General features: G+C 41.1%; 1 protein-coding gene across 2 annotated transcripts in view; it reads right to left on the bottom strand.

Annotated features, from left to right (window-relative positions):
* Positions 1–16013, bottom strand: part of LOC140342911 (rho guanine nucleotide exchange factor 9) — a 931826-nt gene that overhangs the window by 681454 nt on the left and 234359 nt on the right. For both annotated transcript variants that reach the window (XM_072429272.1, XM_072429271.1), the window contains exon 6: positions 7933–8062. In XM_072429272.1, the coding sequence (XP_072285373.1) occupies positions 7933–8062 (130 nt within the window). The remainder of the gene's footprint in view (positions 1–7932; positions 8063–16013) is intronic.

Raw genomic sequence — 16013 nt, 5'->3', positions numbered from 1 at the left:
GCATGTCTTATTTTAATATTAGCATATGAGTAAAGCTGTCTGTAGCGATAAGCATTCCTTAACTGGTATTCCTTGTTTACTAGACAGGGGATCCCAAGAGACAATCCCCTGCTTGTCTGTTATATCTTTCAATCTCTCAAAGCCCTTTAAGGTCCACCAGCCAAAAGATTCTGAGTTCAGGGCTGGAGGAAATTCTGGATTATTTCAGAGAGGTGTAAGAGGGGCATGGTCTGAGGTAAGCTTAGCATGGTTACGATATTTATCCCAAATTTGGACCGAGTGTAGTAAGGAGGGGCAACAAATCCTTCCCCTTGATTTTTTTATGTATCCACATTAGTGATTCAATGGAACCATTGAAACCGTCAAGTCCCTCCAGGTCTACCTATTGGGGTCAGGAGCCCTGTAAAGTACTCATTGAGAATTGAGCCACTTGCGCGGCTACAAAATAGTGCCTGAGATTAGGAGCCCCTAGCCCTCCAAATTGCTCCTAAACAAACATGGTACTTCTTAGAATTCTACTTCTTTTGATTCCCCAAATAAAATCGAGTATTCTAGTCTGTAAGAGCGACATCTCTTTCTGTGGCACCTGGACCGGAAGGGTATGAAACAAGTATAGTAACCTAGGCAACAGGTTCATTTTAAGAGTGGCTATCCGCCCTAACCTGGATAGTGGTACTTTAGATCAGCGCTGAAGATCTGCATAAATTTTCTTAAATAATGGTTTAAAATTGGCCCGAAAAAAAAATTGTAAGATGGAGTCAGGGTGACCCCTACATATTGCAGGGAATTAACACCCCAAATTAAGTCAAATTTACTTTTGATAGATTCCACTGTCCTCATAGGAAGATTGATATTTAAAGCTTGTGATTTAGTTTTATTAATTTGTAGACCTAATACTAAAGCAAAGTCATCTAAAAGCCTATAAAGATTGGGGACTGTTGTAATTGGTGATGTTATAAACATCAATATATCATCTGCGAATAGAGCACATTTGTGCTCCGTTTGCCCACATTTTATTCCCTGGAAGTCTTGTTTGGCCCTTATTGCTTTCGCTAGAGGTTCTATTGCTAACGCAAACAAAAGAGGGGACAGGGGACAACCCTGTCTAGTACCCCTCTTAATTGCTATAGATTTTAAAAGATATCCTCCCAGCGAAATTTTTGCCTCTGGGGTATCATAAAGAGAACTCAAAAGGGAGATAAAAAACGGGCCGAATCCCATGGCTAATTATACTTTGTTCAGATAAATCCAGGAAAGGCTATTGAACGCCTTCTGGAGGTCAATAGTTAGAAGCATTGTCTGTCTATGGGGAACACCTTCCCTGTTTTAGTTTACTAATGAGATGAGGTCAAACGCTTGTCTTGTCTGGTCCAGGGCTCTAATGAATCTCTAATGAATCTTTTCCTTGTTTAGGAATTACACTAATTTATGCTCTATTTGCATAACAAGGAAGAGAATGTCCCTCCCTCAGGAAGTTAAAATACTCCACTAAGTGTGAGGCTAGAACAGACTTAAAGAATTTATAGTAAGTGTTAGAGAAGCCGTCCGGGCCCGGGGAACTGCCCATCCTTAGATGTTTAAATATTTTAGCCAGTTCTTCCAGCGCGAACGGCTTCTCCAACATCTCCACGTGTTTAGATTTCAATTTAGGGAGATTAACCTTGTGGAGAAAAGCTGATATCTCTTTGGGTGAGCGGTTTTGTATAATTTCTTATAAAATTCCTCAAAGGCCTGTAGTATTTTTTCAGGATTTTGTCTTACTTTACCATCTTTAAGTTTGATTTTAGGTAAATTATGCAGCTTTGGCCTAGGATTTAACTTATTGGCTAAGAGTTTTCCCAGTTTATCACTCCAGAGAAGGAATTTATGCCTGTGGTCAAAAGTAGGTTAAGTTTCGTACTCGCTGCTTCTAATTGTAATTTTGAATCAGCATGAGGGTTCTTTTTATGTTGTAACTGACATCTATGATATTCTTTAAATTTTTCCTCAATAAGTTTATTATATTTTTTTCATACGGAGCCCATCTTTCTATGTTCCCCCCTTATATAGGTCTTATGAGCCTCCCAATTATTAGCTGGTGAAGTGTCATTCACTTTATTAATTTGAAAAAAATCTCTTAAAGAGGTTTCCATTTCCCTTTGGCGTTCTGTATCAGAAATCAAACTAATTTATTCTCCATTTAAATTCCCCTTTAGGATTTTGAAGACCTCACAGTTGGATTATCAAGGGATCATGATCTGACCAGGGTGTAGACAATATTTTAGCCTTTAACAGGTCTGGTAGAAGTTGGGATTGCACAAAAATATGGTCTATGCGCGAATATTGATTGTGAGCGACTGAATAATATGTGTAATCTTTAACCCATGGGTTCATTTCCCTCCATGAATCCAAAAGGTCATACCATCTCAGTAACTGTGAGAGGTTAATACGTTTTTGTGGGGGGTTCCTAGATCTGCCCAAGCTTGTTTTGTCCCAGACATGATCCAGGGCCAAGTTGGAATCCCCCAATAAAATAAGAGGTCCCTTGACCCTGGGCCAAATCTTTTCCAACATAGAGCCCAAAAAGTCAACTTGACCCTCATTAGGTGCGTAATATGACACAACTGATAGCAGTTGTGTTTCAATTTGACCTACAACTAAAATATACCTCCCCCCTGATCTTTAAGAACTTCTTGTAAACTAAAATTCAAATTTTTCCTAAAGGCCAGTAAAACCCTATTATTTTTCTTATCACAATTTGCGCTATAAAAATTAATATAATTCTTATGCAGAAACTTTGGAGTCCAACTTTTTGAAAAATGTGTTTCCTGCAAAGCTAACATGTCAACCTTTAGGGTGTTGTAATAGTGAAGAGCCTTTAACCTTTTAATCGGAGCGTTGAACCCCTGCACGTTATGTAAGTGAACTGTTATCTTAGAGAGGGGTTCCTGGTTGGCCTCAAGTAACATCAAACTTTTTATAATATAAGCTTAAATCAGGTGTATAGAAGCCATGGAAGTCTTCAAAATTAAAAAAAAAAAGGCAACAAGAGTAAAAACACAGACAAGAAACAATAAACAAATACATATCTTGATGGCACAACACCAACCAACACCTAAAGTACAAAACAAATAAAGAATTACGGCGGGGTTTTTCCCCAGCCTCCAGGCACCCCGTCAGCCTGGCCACTGGGGACAAGCCGCTCCACCCATTCTACTAGGAGCTCTAATATGCTCAGTTTTTGAGGGAAGTTTTGCCCGGGTCTACACTATAAATATACTCCCCGCACAATGCTCCCCAAAGAGAGAGAGGGCATGTATAACCCCTCCAGAACATGCAGCTCAATCAATTTTATATTACAAATAAACCTTGAGATAGTAGATGTACCAGCTTATCAAAAATTGAGAAGGGGTTTAATATTCAGGTGAAATAAGGAGCTCTCTAGTGCCCCAAACACAGCACGAATAATGGGCCAGCAGGGAACAGGGACCCCTCTAGATTTCTTCCATTGAAGCCTACTCTTTCCTTTCACCTTGTGCCAAAGTGGGTACAAGGTTATGGGAGCCTCCGTGTCTGTTGTAAGCAGAGCGTCCCCTGTTTGAATAAGCCCAAGATCTTTGAGTAGGTTTCTCCTTCCTTGAAGGAGGAGAAGGAGTAATTTTTCTCTTGCAGATAAGAAATTAACCTGAAGGGGAATCCCCATCTATAGTTGATTTTGTGCCTAATGAGAACCTGAGAGTGAGAGTAATGAGAGTGATTTAAGAGTCCTGCGTTGAATTGTAAAAGATGTCAAGTCCGGAAAGATTTGAATCTGGTGTCCTTCCATCTCAATATTGTCCAGTCCTCTTGTTGCTTTAATAAGGGCTTCTTTAGTCGCATAATGATGTAGCTTATCAATAACATCTCTTGGTGGCCCGTTAGGTTTAGGTGTTGAAAGAATTCTATGTGCTCTGTCTAATTCCAGGTAGGAATCTGGTAGATCTGGCAATATTATTTGTAAAAATTGCTTTGTTGCTACTGTTTAATTTTTCACTGTTTCGGGGAGGCCCTCGGGGAGAGTTTCCTGCGAGATCTATTTTCCACATCAATTTTAAGTTGCAGTTCCCCTATATAGTTGTTTAGCACTGATATTTATTTGGAATTCCTAACCACTTTTGATGTTATTTCCTCTACTTGTTTTTCAAAGATTTCAATCCAAGAGCCCAGATAATGTAACTCTTGCCTTATTTCAGATGTTATCATTTCTGTGGCTTTAGTGAGCTCTATTTGCAAGTTCTGCCATCTTATCTTCCAAGCAATCTATTTTCTTCCAAGGAAGACACAGCTGGCTGCTTTAATGCAGGGGGGTATTGAGTTAGCCCACCGTATCTATTCCCATCAACTTTAGTTAAATTTTGAATGCTGATTTTATCAGAAATAGAGTCCTCTTTATATTGGCGTATAGGGCTAGTGTCTTGAAGTAACGTTGTATCATGTGGCTGCTGCAGTGAACTCTGTGTCAGGGAGGAATGTTCTGTTTGCAAGCTGCTGGGGGATGTGCCTGGAGAAACCTCTACCCCCCCACCCCCCCCCCCACCCTCTGAGGCCAGAGCTCTGGCTCCTACCTTGCAGAGACAATCTCTTCTCCTGTGTAGCAGAGTGAGCAGCGTGGTCTTCGTGAACCGCGGCCATCTTGGGGGCAGATCATTGTTTCTGGGAACGCTGAGCACGGTCCTTTAAATTGCCCCCCGCCTTCCCTGTCATCCTCATGATGTATCAGGCTGTTTGCTGGGTCCTGCTCGGATCAGGTCATGTGTGGTTCCCAAGTCCTGCTGATGCTTTGGCAGCTGGTTGTTCCGGAGGGTGCTGCTCCGTCTATAGAAGTATCTTCATAGATGGCAGCTCATGCTCCTCCTCTTACTCCCATATATGTGTACATTTGATTGTGCGCTCAAGTGGGTTTGACATTATGGCAAAGGCGCTCTGTTGGCAAAGGCCGATATTGAGACGGCGTTACGGTTGCTGCCTGTGCACCTGGAGAGTCAACGTTTCTTGGGGTGCGTCTGGCAGGGAGCATTTTATGTGGACAGGTGTTTGCCTATGGGGTGTTTCCTGTCCTGCGCGCTCTTTGAAAGCTTCAGTACGTTTTTGGAGTGGGTAGTGAAGGGTGTGACGGAAGTGCCATCCATCATTCACTATCTGGACGATTACCTGTGTATTGGCCCGGCCAACTCATCAGTTTGTTGGGGTCATTGCAATACGTTGCGGAAAGGTTTGGGGTTCAGTTGGCAGTCGAAAAGACTGAAGCACCGTCTACGGAATTGGCTTTCCTTGGTATTGTAATTGACACGGTGGCTATGGAGTGCAGGTTGCCAGAGGTTGCGCGGGTTGGTGGACAAAGTGGTTAAGGCTTGTACTAGATGGAAAATGCAGCTGAAGGAACTTCAGTCTTTGCCCCTGATTCATCAAGCAGAATCGGATTATTGTGAAGGCAGGAATCCGGCTGGCAGTGAGGCGAGTGTACGCGCACACTCGAGTCCGGACCGCGGTAATCCGCGATCGATGGCCGCGCGTACTTTCGCGCTTCTAGCGAGCGCGGATTTTATTGATGAATCGGGCTTTGTTGGGCAAGGTACACTTCGCATGTAGAATTATGCCCATGGGGCGGATTTTTGCTAGATGGTTGGCAGCTGCGACCGCAGAAATTCAGCGCCCTATGCACTTTATTCGGCTGAATGATGAGGAGGGGGTGTCTGTATCAGTGGTTAATCGGAAGTTGGCTGCACTTGCATTTCTGTTTAAATTATTGGGTTTAAAAAACGTCCGTAAAGAGTTCGTGATTAGACAGGTTCTCAAGGGGTATAGGACGGGGTGTAAGGTGATGGACAGGAGGAGGCCTGTGTCGTTTCCTGTTTTGAGGGCTATGTTGGGGAGGTGTGCTCCTCCGAGTTCGAGGCTCTGCTGCTTAGGGCGGCCTTTATGATAGCGTTGTTTGGCATTATACGAATAAGAGGCATAGCGCCAACTAGTAAGTCTGGTGGGCAATCGGCTGGGGGAGTTGCAGGTGCAGGAAGTGTTTTGGCACAGAAATAGAGTACGTCTTTGGATTGCTAGGTCAAAGACGGATCAATTGGCCAGGGATTGGGGCTGTTGGGGAAGTTTCAGGGTGCGGCATGTAGGGGAGGGCCCATTTTTGATACAAGAGGATGGGTGGGCTTTGTCTCGGTACCAGTTTTTAGCATTTTTTTGAAAATGTTTGAAGGCAGAGGGATTGAATGAAAAGGAATTTTCCTCTCATTCATCTAGGATTGGGGCGGCCGGATGGGGGTTAGGTGGCGATGTCATCAAACGCATTGGGCGTTGGAAATCCAAACATTTTAGACTTTATATCCGCCCGCATCTTGTGGTGCGGTAGGTGGCGTAGGGAGGGTTTTGTGGCGGCCGGTTTGTTGGGTTAGTTGTTATGGGGAGGGCAGTTGGTTACTGTTGTTCTTTTCCTTTGGATCTAGTTTTGTTCGGAGTTATTTGTTGTTCTCTGGGACGGTTATTCAATTGTGTTTTTTGTTACAGGTGGTTGTCGCGGACTGGTGTGGATCATAGGTGATTCCTATGTGTCGAGGGTTGCAAGGAGAGCGGCTGTTCGGCCTGATGGTAGGCAGCTGGGCATCCTTCGAGCGAATGGGCTGGTTCGGTGGCTCGGTATTCCGGCTCTGCAATGGAGCAGGGTCATCCTGGAAATTTTTTGTGGTTGGGTTTAGAATGCTAGTCTGCGGGGCTATGTTTTGCCACAGTCATGCATCTGGAGTTGCAGCTGACAACTCTTTCCACAAACTCCACATACAACATGCCTACAACCAGTCCCCTTACCTCCACCCATTTCCCCTACTCACTACTATGCCCTGTACCTTTCTGAAATCTCTGTAGCACTCTCCCTTTACTCTGTGCCAGGACCCATGCTACCATCAATGCAGCTGACATCCATCCCTCTTCCCCTGCACCAAACCTCAATATCAACCAGTGCTTCCGCTACTGTGCCTATCCCCTATCCTCTGCTTCTGTTCCCACCAACTCTTCTACATGCCCCCACTTAACTCACCACTAAACTAATGCACATTTGTGCTTACTGCCACTGCACCATGCCTAAACATTCACCTTTAATGTTACATCATGCATATCTGTGCTACTGTGATGCACGCACTTACTTATTTTAAACAAGCAGACTTTTGCTAGTAAGACATTTTCAAATTGATCCAAAATCACACCTTTTCTAGGGGTATCTACTAATGCAATGATGTATCCTAAAGCACAAGTGGACCTATCAGGTTCAACTTTCTTTATATGCAAATATAATCTTAATTTCATTAACTCAGTGCTCAGCTTAGTCTCCCCCTTTGACTCCTCTGCTTCATTGTTGTTTTTTGAATATGACAGCCTTCTTAACTGACCAATACTGTTGTATGGAAAGGTAAACATTAGTTCACCATTGTATTCTATTCTCTTTTGCCTGTGGTCTGGGCATCCCTTGTACTTAGCTGTTTGTAATACAGAACACCTTCTAAACACACATTTTAGTCTACTTACTTTCCTCCCTCATACATAAAGCATCACAGTGTCAGTCCCTGCCCTTAGGTCCCAAATCAGATCACTTACACCTGTCTTTAATGCCTGAAACTGATTTGTGGTTTATCATCATTATAACAATCGGAACGAAAAATGATATTGAGGGGATGTTTGAGAGAATGTTCAATTCCCTGATTTATAATTCGAGCCCCTTGTATTCATTATGAGTTGGTTAATCTATAAATATAATCCATAATTTTTTTTAATTATTTTTACTCATCATTTTATTCAAAATATTCAAATTTTGTCTGCCAGAAACCAACACAATAAACACTTTTTAGGAAAATAACATGATAATCTGTACAATAATAGAGATAGAGATAACAATAATCCTATCAACAATAAAACACAAACCTCCCAGTCAAGGATTGATGCTTGCCACTGGGCAATTTTGTCGATATTTTCCAGTCTCCTCTTTCGCTCATTGATCTGTTGGGTGACGTTCCTCATGACAGCAAGAGCACCTGCCACATACCTGTAATCACTTGAGATACAAAAATAAAACTTATTCAGGAGAAAGCAGAGATGTAAAACTTTTTTTTTTTTTGTAGAATTTATCTCCCTGTTCTTTTGACAGCAGTACTGTTTTGTTTCTTATCCTTGTATCAGTGGGACAGAAGGTAAGGGTTAATCTCCCCAGTAACCACAATATAACAGCAGCAATGTAAGCACAGTTATGGCTCTTTACCCACTATTAAAGACATAAAGAATTCTGACTAGTTTTGGGTTTTGATGATGATACTTGATGACCAATACTGTCCAGTTTCCTCCCCAGAATTGCAAACCAAAAACGTTGGGTAATGGTCATACATGACAGTTCCACAACCTTCTCAGCCATTAACACTTGACCTTTTTTCTGTCCCCAATGTCAGTTCCAACCCGCTATGTTACTGTGAAGGTAGTTCTGAAACAGTTATAGAGGAGACTGGCCATATCAATGGGACACTGAAACATGAGTACCCAAACATTGCACTAGTAGTCTGTCTAGAACAATGGTGTCAAACCTTTTTTTATCTGGGGGCCACTGTTGATATTGGGATAAAACTCACTAGCCACATCAAGGATGTATGTTTAAAACTAGAATAGTTTTAATTTAAAATTAAATTGAAATGTTTCTACTTACTGTAACGTACATGCACCAATTAAAAGACATGACAAATCAAGAATTTCTGCACTCGCCATTTGATGCTCATTTTATCAATGCAACATTTTATTAATGAAAGATACAAAACTAAATCTATCATACAGTGCTGGCTGGTCATATATTGCTCCCTGCTCACCATTTCTGTACCAAAGAGCAGAAACTACACCATACAATGTGTCCTGTCATTTATAGGGGGCCACTAACCTTCTTTGTACCCCAATAACTCTGCAATGGATACTTCCAGGGAAACGAAATTCATGTGACAGATAGCCAAGGGGAACATGTTTTTACTGCTATATATTCAGGGCTCTACATCTCCCCGTTCCTGGGAAATTAGGGTTCACGGAAGGTAGGTGGCCATGTGTGACAGGGTAGCACAGTATGATAGGTATAGTTCTCCTATCTTGTGAAGGCACCGCAGTGGTGAAATTTTAGGGAGAGTTAGCACTGCACTTGCAGTTACATTTTGCTTTTCTTACAGAGAAATTGGGGTTCATAGAGAGTAAGGGGATAGGTATGTGTGGCAGGGTAATATGATATGGGTACAAAAAATTTATATGGGGGGGCAACAAGGGGTTTTCCACTGGCTCCCACATTTCCAGTTGCCAACATCCCTCTGTTCCAGAGCAATTGGAATTCAGAGAAGGCCAGCTATGTGTAACAGGCACCTCACCAGCTGCTCAGTCCCTTGCACCGCTGATTTGACTCCAGAAAGTAGTGAGCGGTACTGAGCGTCTCCCCCTAGGCAGGGTTCTATGGCATGAGGAAGGGGTAATTGCACCGCCACTCTAAAGGCAGACTTAAAGTTTTGTGAACGAGCAAGTATACACTCGGGGTAGGTAAACCTATGGGAAGGTTAGTAAATACAGTGCTTACCTGATCTGCCGGCGTCCCTCGTCGTCCATCGCTGCAAACCCTGTCTTCTTCCGGTGTCTTCTGCACACGATGAGTCACCAGGGAGTTCCCAGTGACGTTGGTGCGTGTGTACGTTGCCGGCAGGGCGGGAAATTCAAAATCCATTTGTATTGCATTCAATACAAAATAACTTTATTGAATGCAATACATTGGATTTAAATGTGTAAAAGCAGTACATTGTTTTCAAGAACATTTATTTTACAGTGTATATAATAGTATGACTATAATATTTATTCTTTTTTTTTTAAATATATATATATATATATATATATTTATTTAATTTCATATTTTTACATGATTTTGTATTTCAAACTTTACTATACTCATACTATTATATTATAATGTAAAATACATTTTTCAGGAAAAACAATGTACCGCTAGGGAGGATTTTATGCTTGTGACCTCATATCTGGAAACTTATCTAGCAACTACTATAGATTGCTTTAAGAAAAAGCTGGATGTTTTTCTAGAAGCACAGATTATAACTGGGTATTAAGGCTTTAAAGTAAAAAGAACAGTGACTGATGATCCAGGGAACATCTGATTGTCTCATGGAATCAGGAAGGAATTTTTTTCCCCTGTTGAAGCAAATTGTACCAGGGTTTTTTTTTGCCTTCCTCTGGACCAACTATGTCTGATAGGGTTTTATATCTGGGATAAGTTTATTTCCCTAGTGGTTGAACTTGATGCACCTATGTTTTTTTTCAACCTAACCTACTATGTAACTTAGAGTAGCTGAGCTCTCGTCTTTTGTCACTGCCTTGTGACTATAAAAGTGCTATATAGTGCCAGCCAAAAATATGTAAGTGGAATTCATGCCACCAATGGTAAGCATAAACTCCTCGAGGCCAAACCTGGCTATAGCAAGCCCACTCCAGCAGCTCAAAGCCACACTTGGATGAAAAGTTTATCATTTTGGTATCCTGCTTTGGGTAACGATGAATGCGCCACCAGAGTGAATGAGCCACCAGCTTTTTATCACTTTGTCAGAACAGAACAAAAATAAATATGTACACACTCAAAGAAGCTACAGAAAACATGTGCTGCAATTAGATTTCCTATGCTTTGAACTGAAAACATATTGGTTGCTTGGATTATGGCATACCTTTGCTTTCCATGGTATTAAACAGGATACTTCATTTAATCCAGCCGAGTTCATCAAACAACAATAAAGCACATTATGCTATAAGCCTTCACAATAAGAGTTGCCCCTGGGCCCCATTGTGAACCAATGAATTAGGGGTTATATATAACTTATTGTTAGTGGTGTGCATGGTATAATAGAAATACAACACACTGAGAATAGTTTAAGTTAGCTTAAGAACACACCCTGATGTTTCAATTGGCACAATCAGAGAATGGAACATGCATTAGTATACCAAAGTTTCCAACTGGACCATCTCAGGTGCTACGAGCCTGGCTGCATCCTTCGCTACTTGTTCCTATGCCACTGTATTTATATTATGCAGTGCCATATTATTCTTTATGCATCATTAAAGTACAAGAAGATAGTCAGTTTCTGCTTTCAAAAGGCAAACATCTTCTTAAATATTGGGAAGAATTACTAGATCAGCAGTCTTACAGAGTGTGTGGGATGTGCAGAAGACTGAGTCAGCCGAGCTTCAGCCCAAGGCAAATCACAGGCACAGGTATTAATCACCAAAATAGGTTAGATTTTCTCTTTGGGTTTATATACTCTGGTTTCTCTTATAAGTAAATCCTTTATAGGTCCACTACTACACAGAGCTGATATCTAGATGAAGGTGCATATTTCAAGTTGGAATGTTCCCCAAAATACCACAATTTTTATTGTTGGTTTGTTGTATTTGACTATATACTAAATACTACATCTATTTCATGTTTAAACTCTCCTTTGGAAAGCTCAAGGGAAAGCTTGGGTCTACCTGGTAAAATATATTGGAGCCCAATAAGTCAGGTTTGTCTGTGTAGTGTGCCATTAATCAGGTGTTTTCTTCTGTCTTGTCTTCTGAACTATACTACAGGCATTTTTGGTAGAAGATGTGCTGTATCACAGGGTGAATTGGTAATTTCTTTACATAGTACATTTCTGTACCAAGGAACGTAGTGTGGTTTAGAGGAGACAAAAAGAAAAAAAAAAGATATATCTTGAACAAATGACCAATCCTTTGGAACCTCTTTTCCTCATATTGCATGTAGACCTGCGCATACAAGGGTGATTAAAACATGAAAACTATTCACACTATTTAAGTAATAAGTTTTGTAGGATTGTTATCATTAGTATGATGAGGTTCCTCCTTCATGTGGGAATTGTGGGAATCATGGGGTTTGACATGGTACAGAAGAAAAAATATTTGTTGACCCCTCTCTTCTCCTTTTTCCTGGCCACCCAGGCTTGAGAAGAGTTAAGTTAAATTCAGGGGAACCTCCATTCTTTCTTACCTTCCAAGTCTTAGTAAAACCCAAAAATGTATTGACCCTTGACCCTCCGGAAGTCCCAGGCTTCCGTGTCTTTTAGTTTAATCTTTATTGGTTTGCCTTTTAGCCCTAAAAAAGTCAAAATTCAAGAATATTCTACTATAGACCAACAAAGTTCACCATGAACTTCAGGATTTGCAAAACACATGACAAAACAAGCCTTGGCAGATTCACCCATCCCTATTTTAAAAACGCCCCATCCTGTCTTTTTGAAATTCAACTTACAAGTGGTGCAGCACAGAACAAACCCTACCTTAAAACTACCTGAACAAAATTATTCTGCACATCTACCTATTCATGACTGGAGAATGAAGTGGCTCATGGGTGATAGGGAGCAAAAAGAAGGGTCAGTGGTATATGTAGCCTATGCAACTAATTTTTTTGGGGTCAAGGAGGGGCTGTTGTTTTGTTTGTTAGCCTAATGTAAGTTGCTACATTTGATACTTTGCCTACCATTTAGCACAATAGCTGCTTTTGTTTTTTGTACTTTTAATGTTTCAATGTCCATTTTGCTATTAAGAAGTCAATGTTCATGCTATGTTATTGTGTTTTTGACCATATTGTTTCATTAGAACAGCATGTCTATATTACCACCTTGAAATGTTTGTCCTGCATACATTTTTGGTTGATTTTTGTCATGTAACTTTAGTGATTTCTTCCTATGATTTCTGATGTCATGGGCTTGGCTCCAAGCAAAATTCATGTATGATATTGCTTCTGGTTAAAGGAGGAAACCCCCTTTATGTGCTTCCACTACCAAGCTGAGGTAAATCAATATATAGTTGGGCAAGGTCTAACATGCAATTCAAACCGAATAAAAACCCTGAAAGGCTTGAAAAGCAAGAACATATGTTTGGCTCAAAGTGTACAAACCAGCATGTTAGTCAATAATTCAAAAAAGAAACATAACAAAAAATAAATACAAAAAGTATATTAATATGAAATGATAATTTGCGCGCACCTATGCGCAACATATAACAACGGTTACATGCAGGTATTAATACGCATACAGCAGGCGTATGTGCAAATGCGTGGCCATGTTTTTCAGTAGGCAGGAATAAACCAGGAAGTTTCATATCTGCGTTATCATGCTGCGCCCGTTGTTTACAGAGAGGGACCTGCGCTTCATCATTCAGGTATGTGATTTTTTAAAAAAGTTTTGGCGGGGAGGGGGATGATTTTTAGTACAATAAGCATACATGTTTGTCCATGTTTGAAAATTTAAATGTGTTTTATGCATCATGCATGTTTGCACATTTAAATGTGTGTTAAGGCTGCTTCTCATATTCCTCAGCCTAAGAACTCACCGTCTTTAATCCTTCACATGTCCTAAACCCTTGTTTGTAACTACTTGAAATTTTGAGGATCCTACTAGCTACTACTAAACCACATTTCTTGGAGGTTGTTGCTGTTTAAAAAGCAAGTGCATCTAGCAGGCAAAAAGGGCCAATCATGCCCCCCCGCCCGGCCCACTTACGTAGCAAGGAGAATTGGGCTGAAATTTTTACCTACATTTCAAGGAACCCCAATTTATTGGGAATGGTGAGGTGCATAAACCAGATTCAAGTCGGAGGACATTTGCTCCTTGCTATGCAAGTGGGCCCAGGGGGGCCACTTTTTCAATTAAGGACTCCTATGTGCACTTGCTTTGGAAAATGCATTCCCAATGTAGGATTTTCTATAGTGTTTTCAATTGGGATCCCCATATCTTCACATGCTTGAAATCTGGTGGCCTGAGATTTTGTAGATATTTTGGGACTATTCTCTATGCTTGTACACAGAGTTGTAAGGCTGCAAGATATGACATGCAGAATTTCCACCCCCAGATATCACACTGTGCCCATGATGTTGTTACACATGCCCACAGAGTGGATATATTCTACCAAGTATTTTTTTTATATAGAAGCCACAGCACAGCTAAAGAATGGGGGGAGGGACAGCCTGTGTCCCCATCTCATTCTAGCTTGGGCTCTTCTCACTGCCCAGCTCTTATCGGCAGCTGGAATCCTCTGCACGGATGACAGCTGAGAATGGAGCGTCCTCTATTGTTCTTTCAATGGATTAGAGCTGCAGATAAGAGCTGGGTAGAGGTCCACACACCTAAAGTTGGCTGTTGACAACTATGTACATGCACATATTTCGATGATCTTCATGATTCTACCCCATTAGGCTCAATCAGGGGTAGATCATTTGAAAAGCACTAATTTGCCTCCTCGCTATAACGCAAGGCTGGGAATTATCTTTCTTTGTCCAGAGGACAGTGAAAGCCTTCTGCTAGAATGTCCTCTGGATAGATGAGACCACAATCCTGATTTTGGTGAAGGCACATCAACAGTCACATAGATTTGTCCGTGTTTTGTATTTATCCACTTTTTTTTAATAGATTTTTACTGCTTACATTTTGCCCCTAGATTGTATGTATGTATGTCTGGCACTTACTAATGCTTCACTAAAACCGGATAAACAGAGTTTACATCTAGGAGCACAATTATTGGTTTTACAATGGTTTAACTAGGATTGAGCTTAGTGGGGTGGCAACCGGAAGCTTCTTAGTAATAGTACACCCATATGTATCTACACACAATATTAACAAACAGTTTACAATTGCAACCAAACTATGTCAATTTGCAACAGAAAATATATCAATCAATCAATTAGTGATCTCTTTTTTTCTTTTTAAGAGGTGTTTGGTTGTTGTCAAAATAACTCACATTTTGTTTCTCTTTTACTTTAGATAATGATTCTGCTCCGGTATGACCAGCAGCGGTCTATTTATGCTAAGCGCAGGATTGCGGAAAGGCTTGCAGACAGGCTGTGGACCCCTGCAGGGACGAGACCCACAGTCGCCCAAATCCAGCACGTTTGGAGCGACCTAAGGCGGAGGAGACCGGATTTGGTGCGCAAAGTGGGGGACCGCATCATGTCTGGTAAGTTTGGCATTTTGTCTTCTCCTCTTGATAAGGAATGGTGTTTTAGAATGTTTGTTGTCTGTGTAAAGTAGTATTGTTAAGCCTAGAACTGTTTTGTTTTTCACTTCCTAAATTTTACTACCCTTAATAATTTTGGATATTTGATTTTGTTATTACAGCCAAGTTTCCATCACGCCGGCTGCAAATAATCCAGCGGCCATCCCCCAGGATGTGGAGGAGGAGGAAACATCCCCAGGGGAGGAGGAGCCATTCAGGGAGGAGGAGACTGATGAGGAGGAGGTGCCATCCCCGGGGAGGAGGAGCCATCTCTGGAGGAGGAGCCCGCTGCCCAACATCTGCAGCCAGAGTCCTTCAATAAAGGAGAGGAGGCAGCCAAGGATATTGCCTGTAAGCTAACCTTAGAATCAACTTTTGTAACATATGTTGCAATTCAACACATTCTCACACTACTTTCACCATTTTTAGTTACAAATACAAAGAAAGATCTAGCAGGATTTCATGTAGCTTCCAGTCATTAATCATGCATCAAATGAACGTTCTTTCTAGGTTGTTGGCTAGCATGAAGAAAAATAGACATGAGTTGTTTAGTTGTCCATAGTTGTACTGACAAATGTTTGCTCAGAATTTTTAGACGTAGGCAGAAAGTATCATTTAAAGTTCTGCATTAATCTATTACCTTAACTAACCTTACAAATCCACTTTAGTCCTGCCCACCTACTTTTACTTATGGTGTTCATTTTTTATCTACAGCTACTGGAGCACCTTTGCCAGCATCTCCTCCACAGGACACGAGTTCCTCATCTGACTGTAAGTATTTCTCCATTTTAGATATTAGGAACATTCCTTTAGAACCCTTATTATAAACTAGGAGATAGTTTGTTAGGCCTAGTTCTATCAAGTATCATTAGGAGTGTATGACTAGCTTCATGTCTTGGCAGCTTTTAACGGAAGACAAAGGTTAAATGTCACTTAGACAAATTTGTCCCTTG

Source organism: Pyxicephalus adspersus, chromosome W (assembly GCF_032062135.1).
Source record: "Pyxicephalus adspersus chromosome W, UCB_Pads_2.0, whole genome shotgun sequence".
Classification (NCBI taxonomy): domain Eukaryota; kingdom Metazoa; phylum Chordata; class Amphibia; order Anura; family Pyxicephalidae; genus Pyxicephalus; species Pyxicephalus adspersus.
This window is presented reverse-complemented; position numbering and strand designations above follow the sequence as displayed.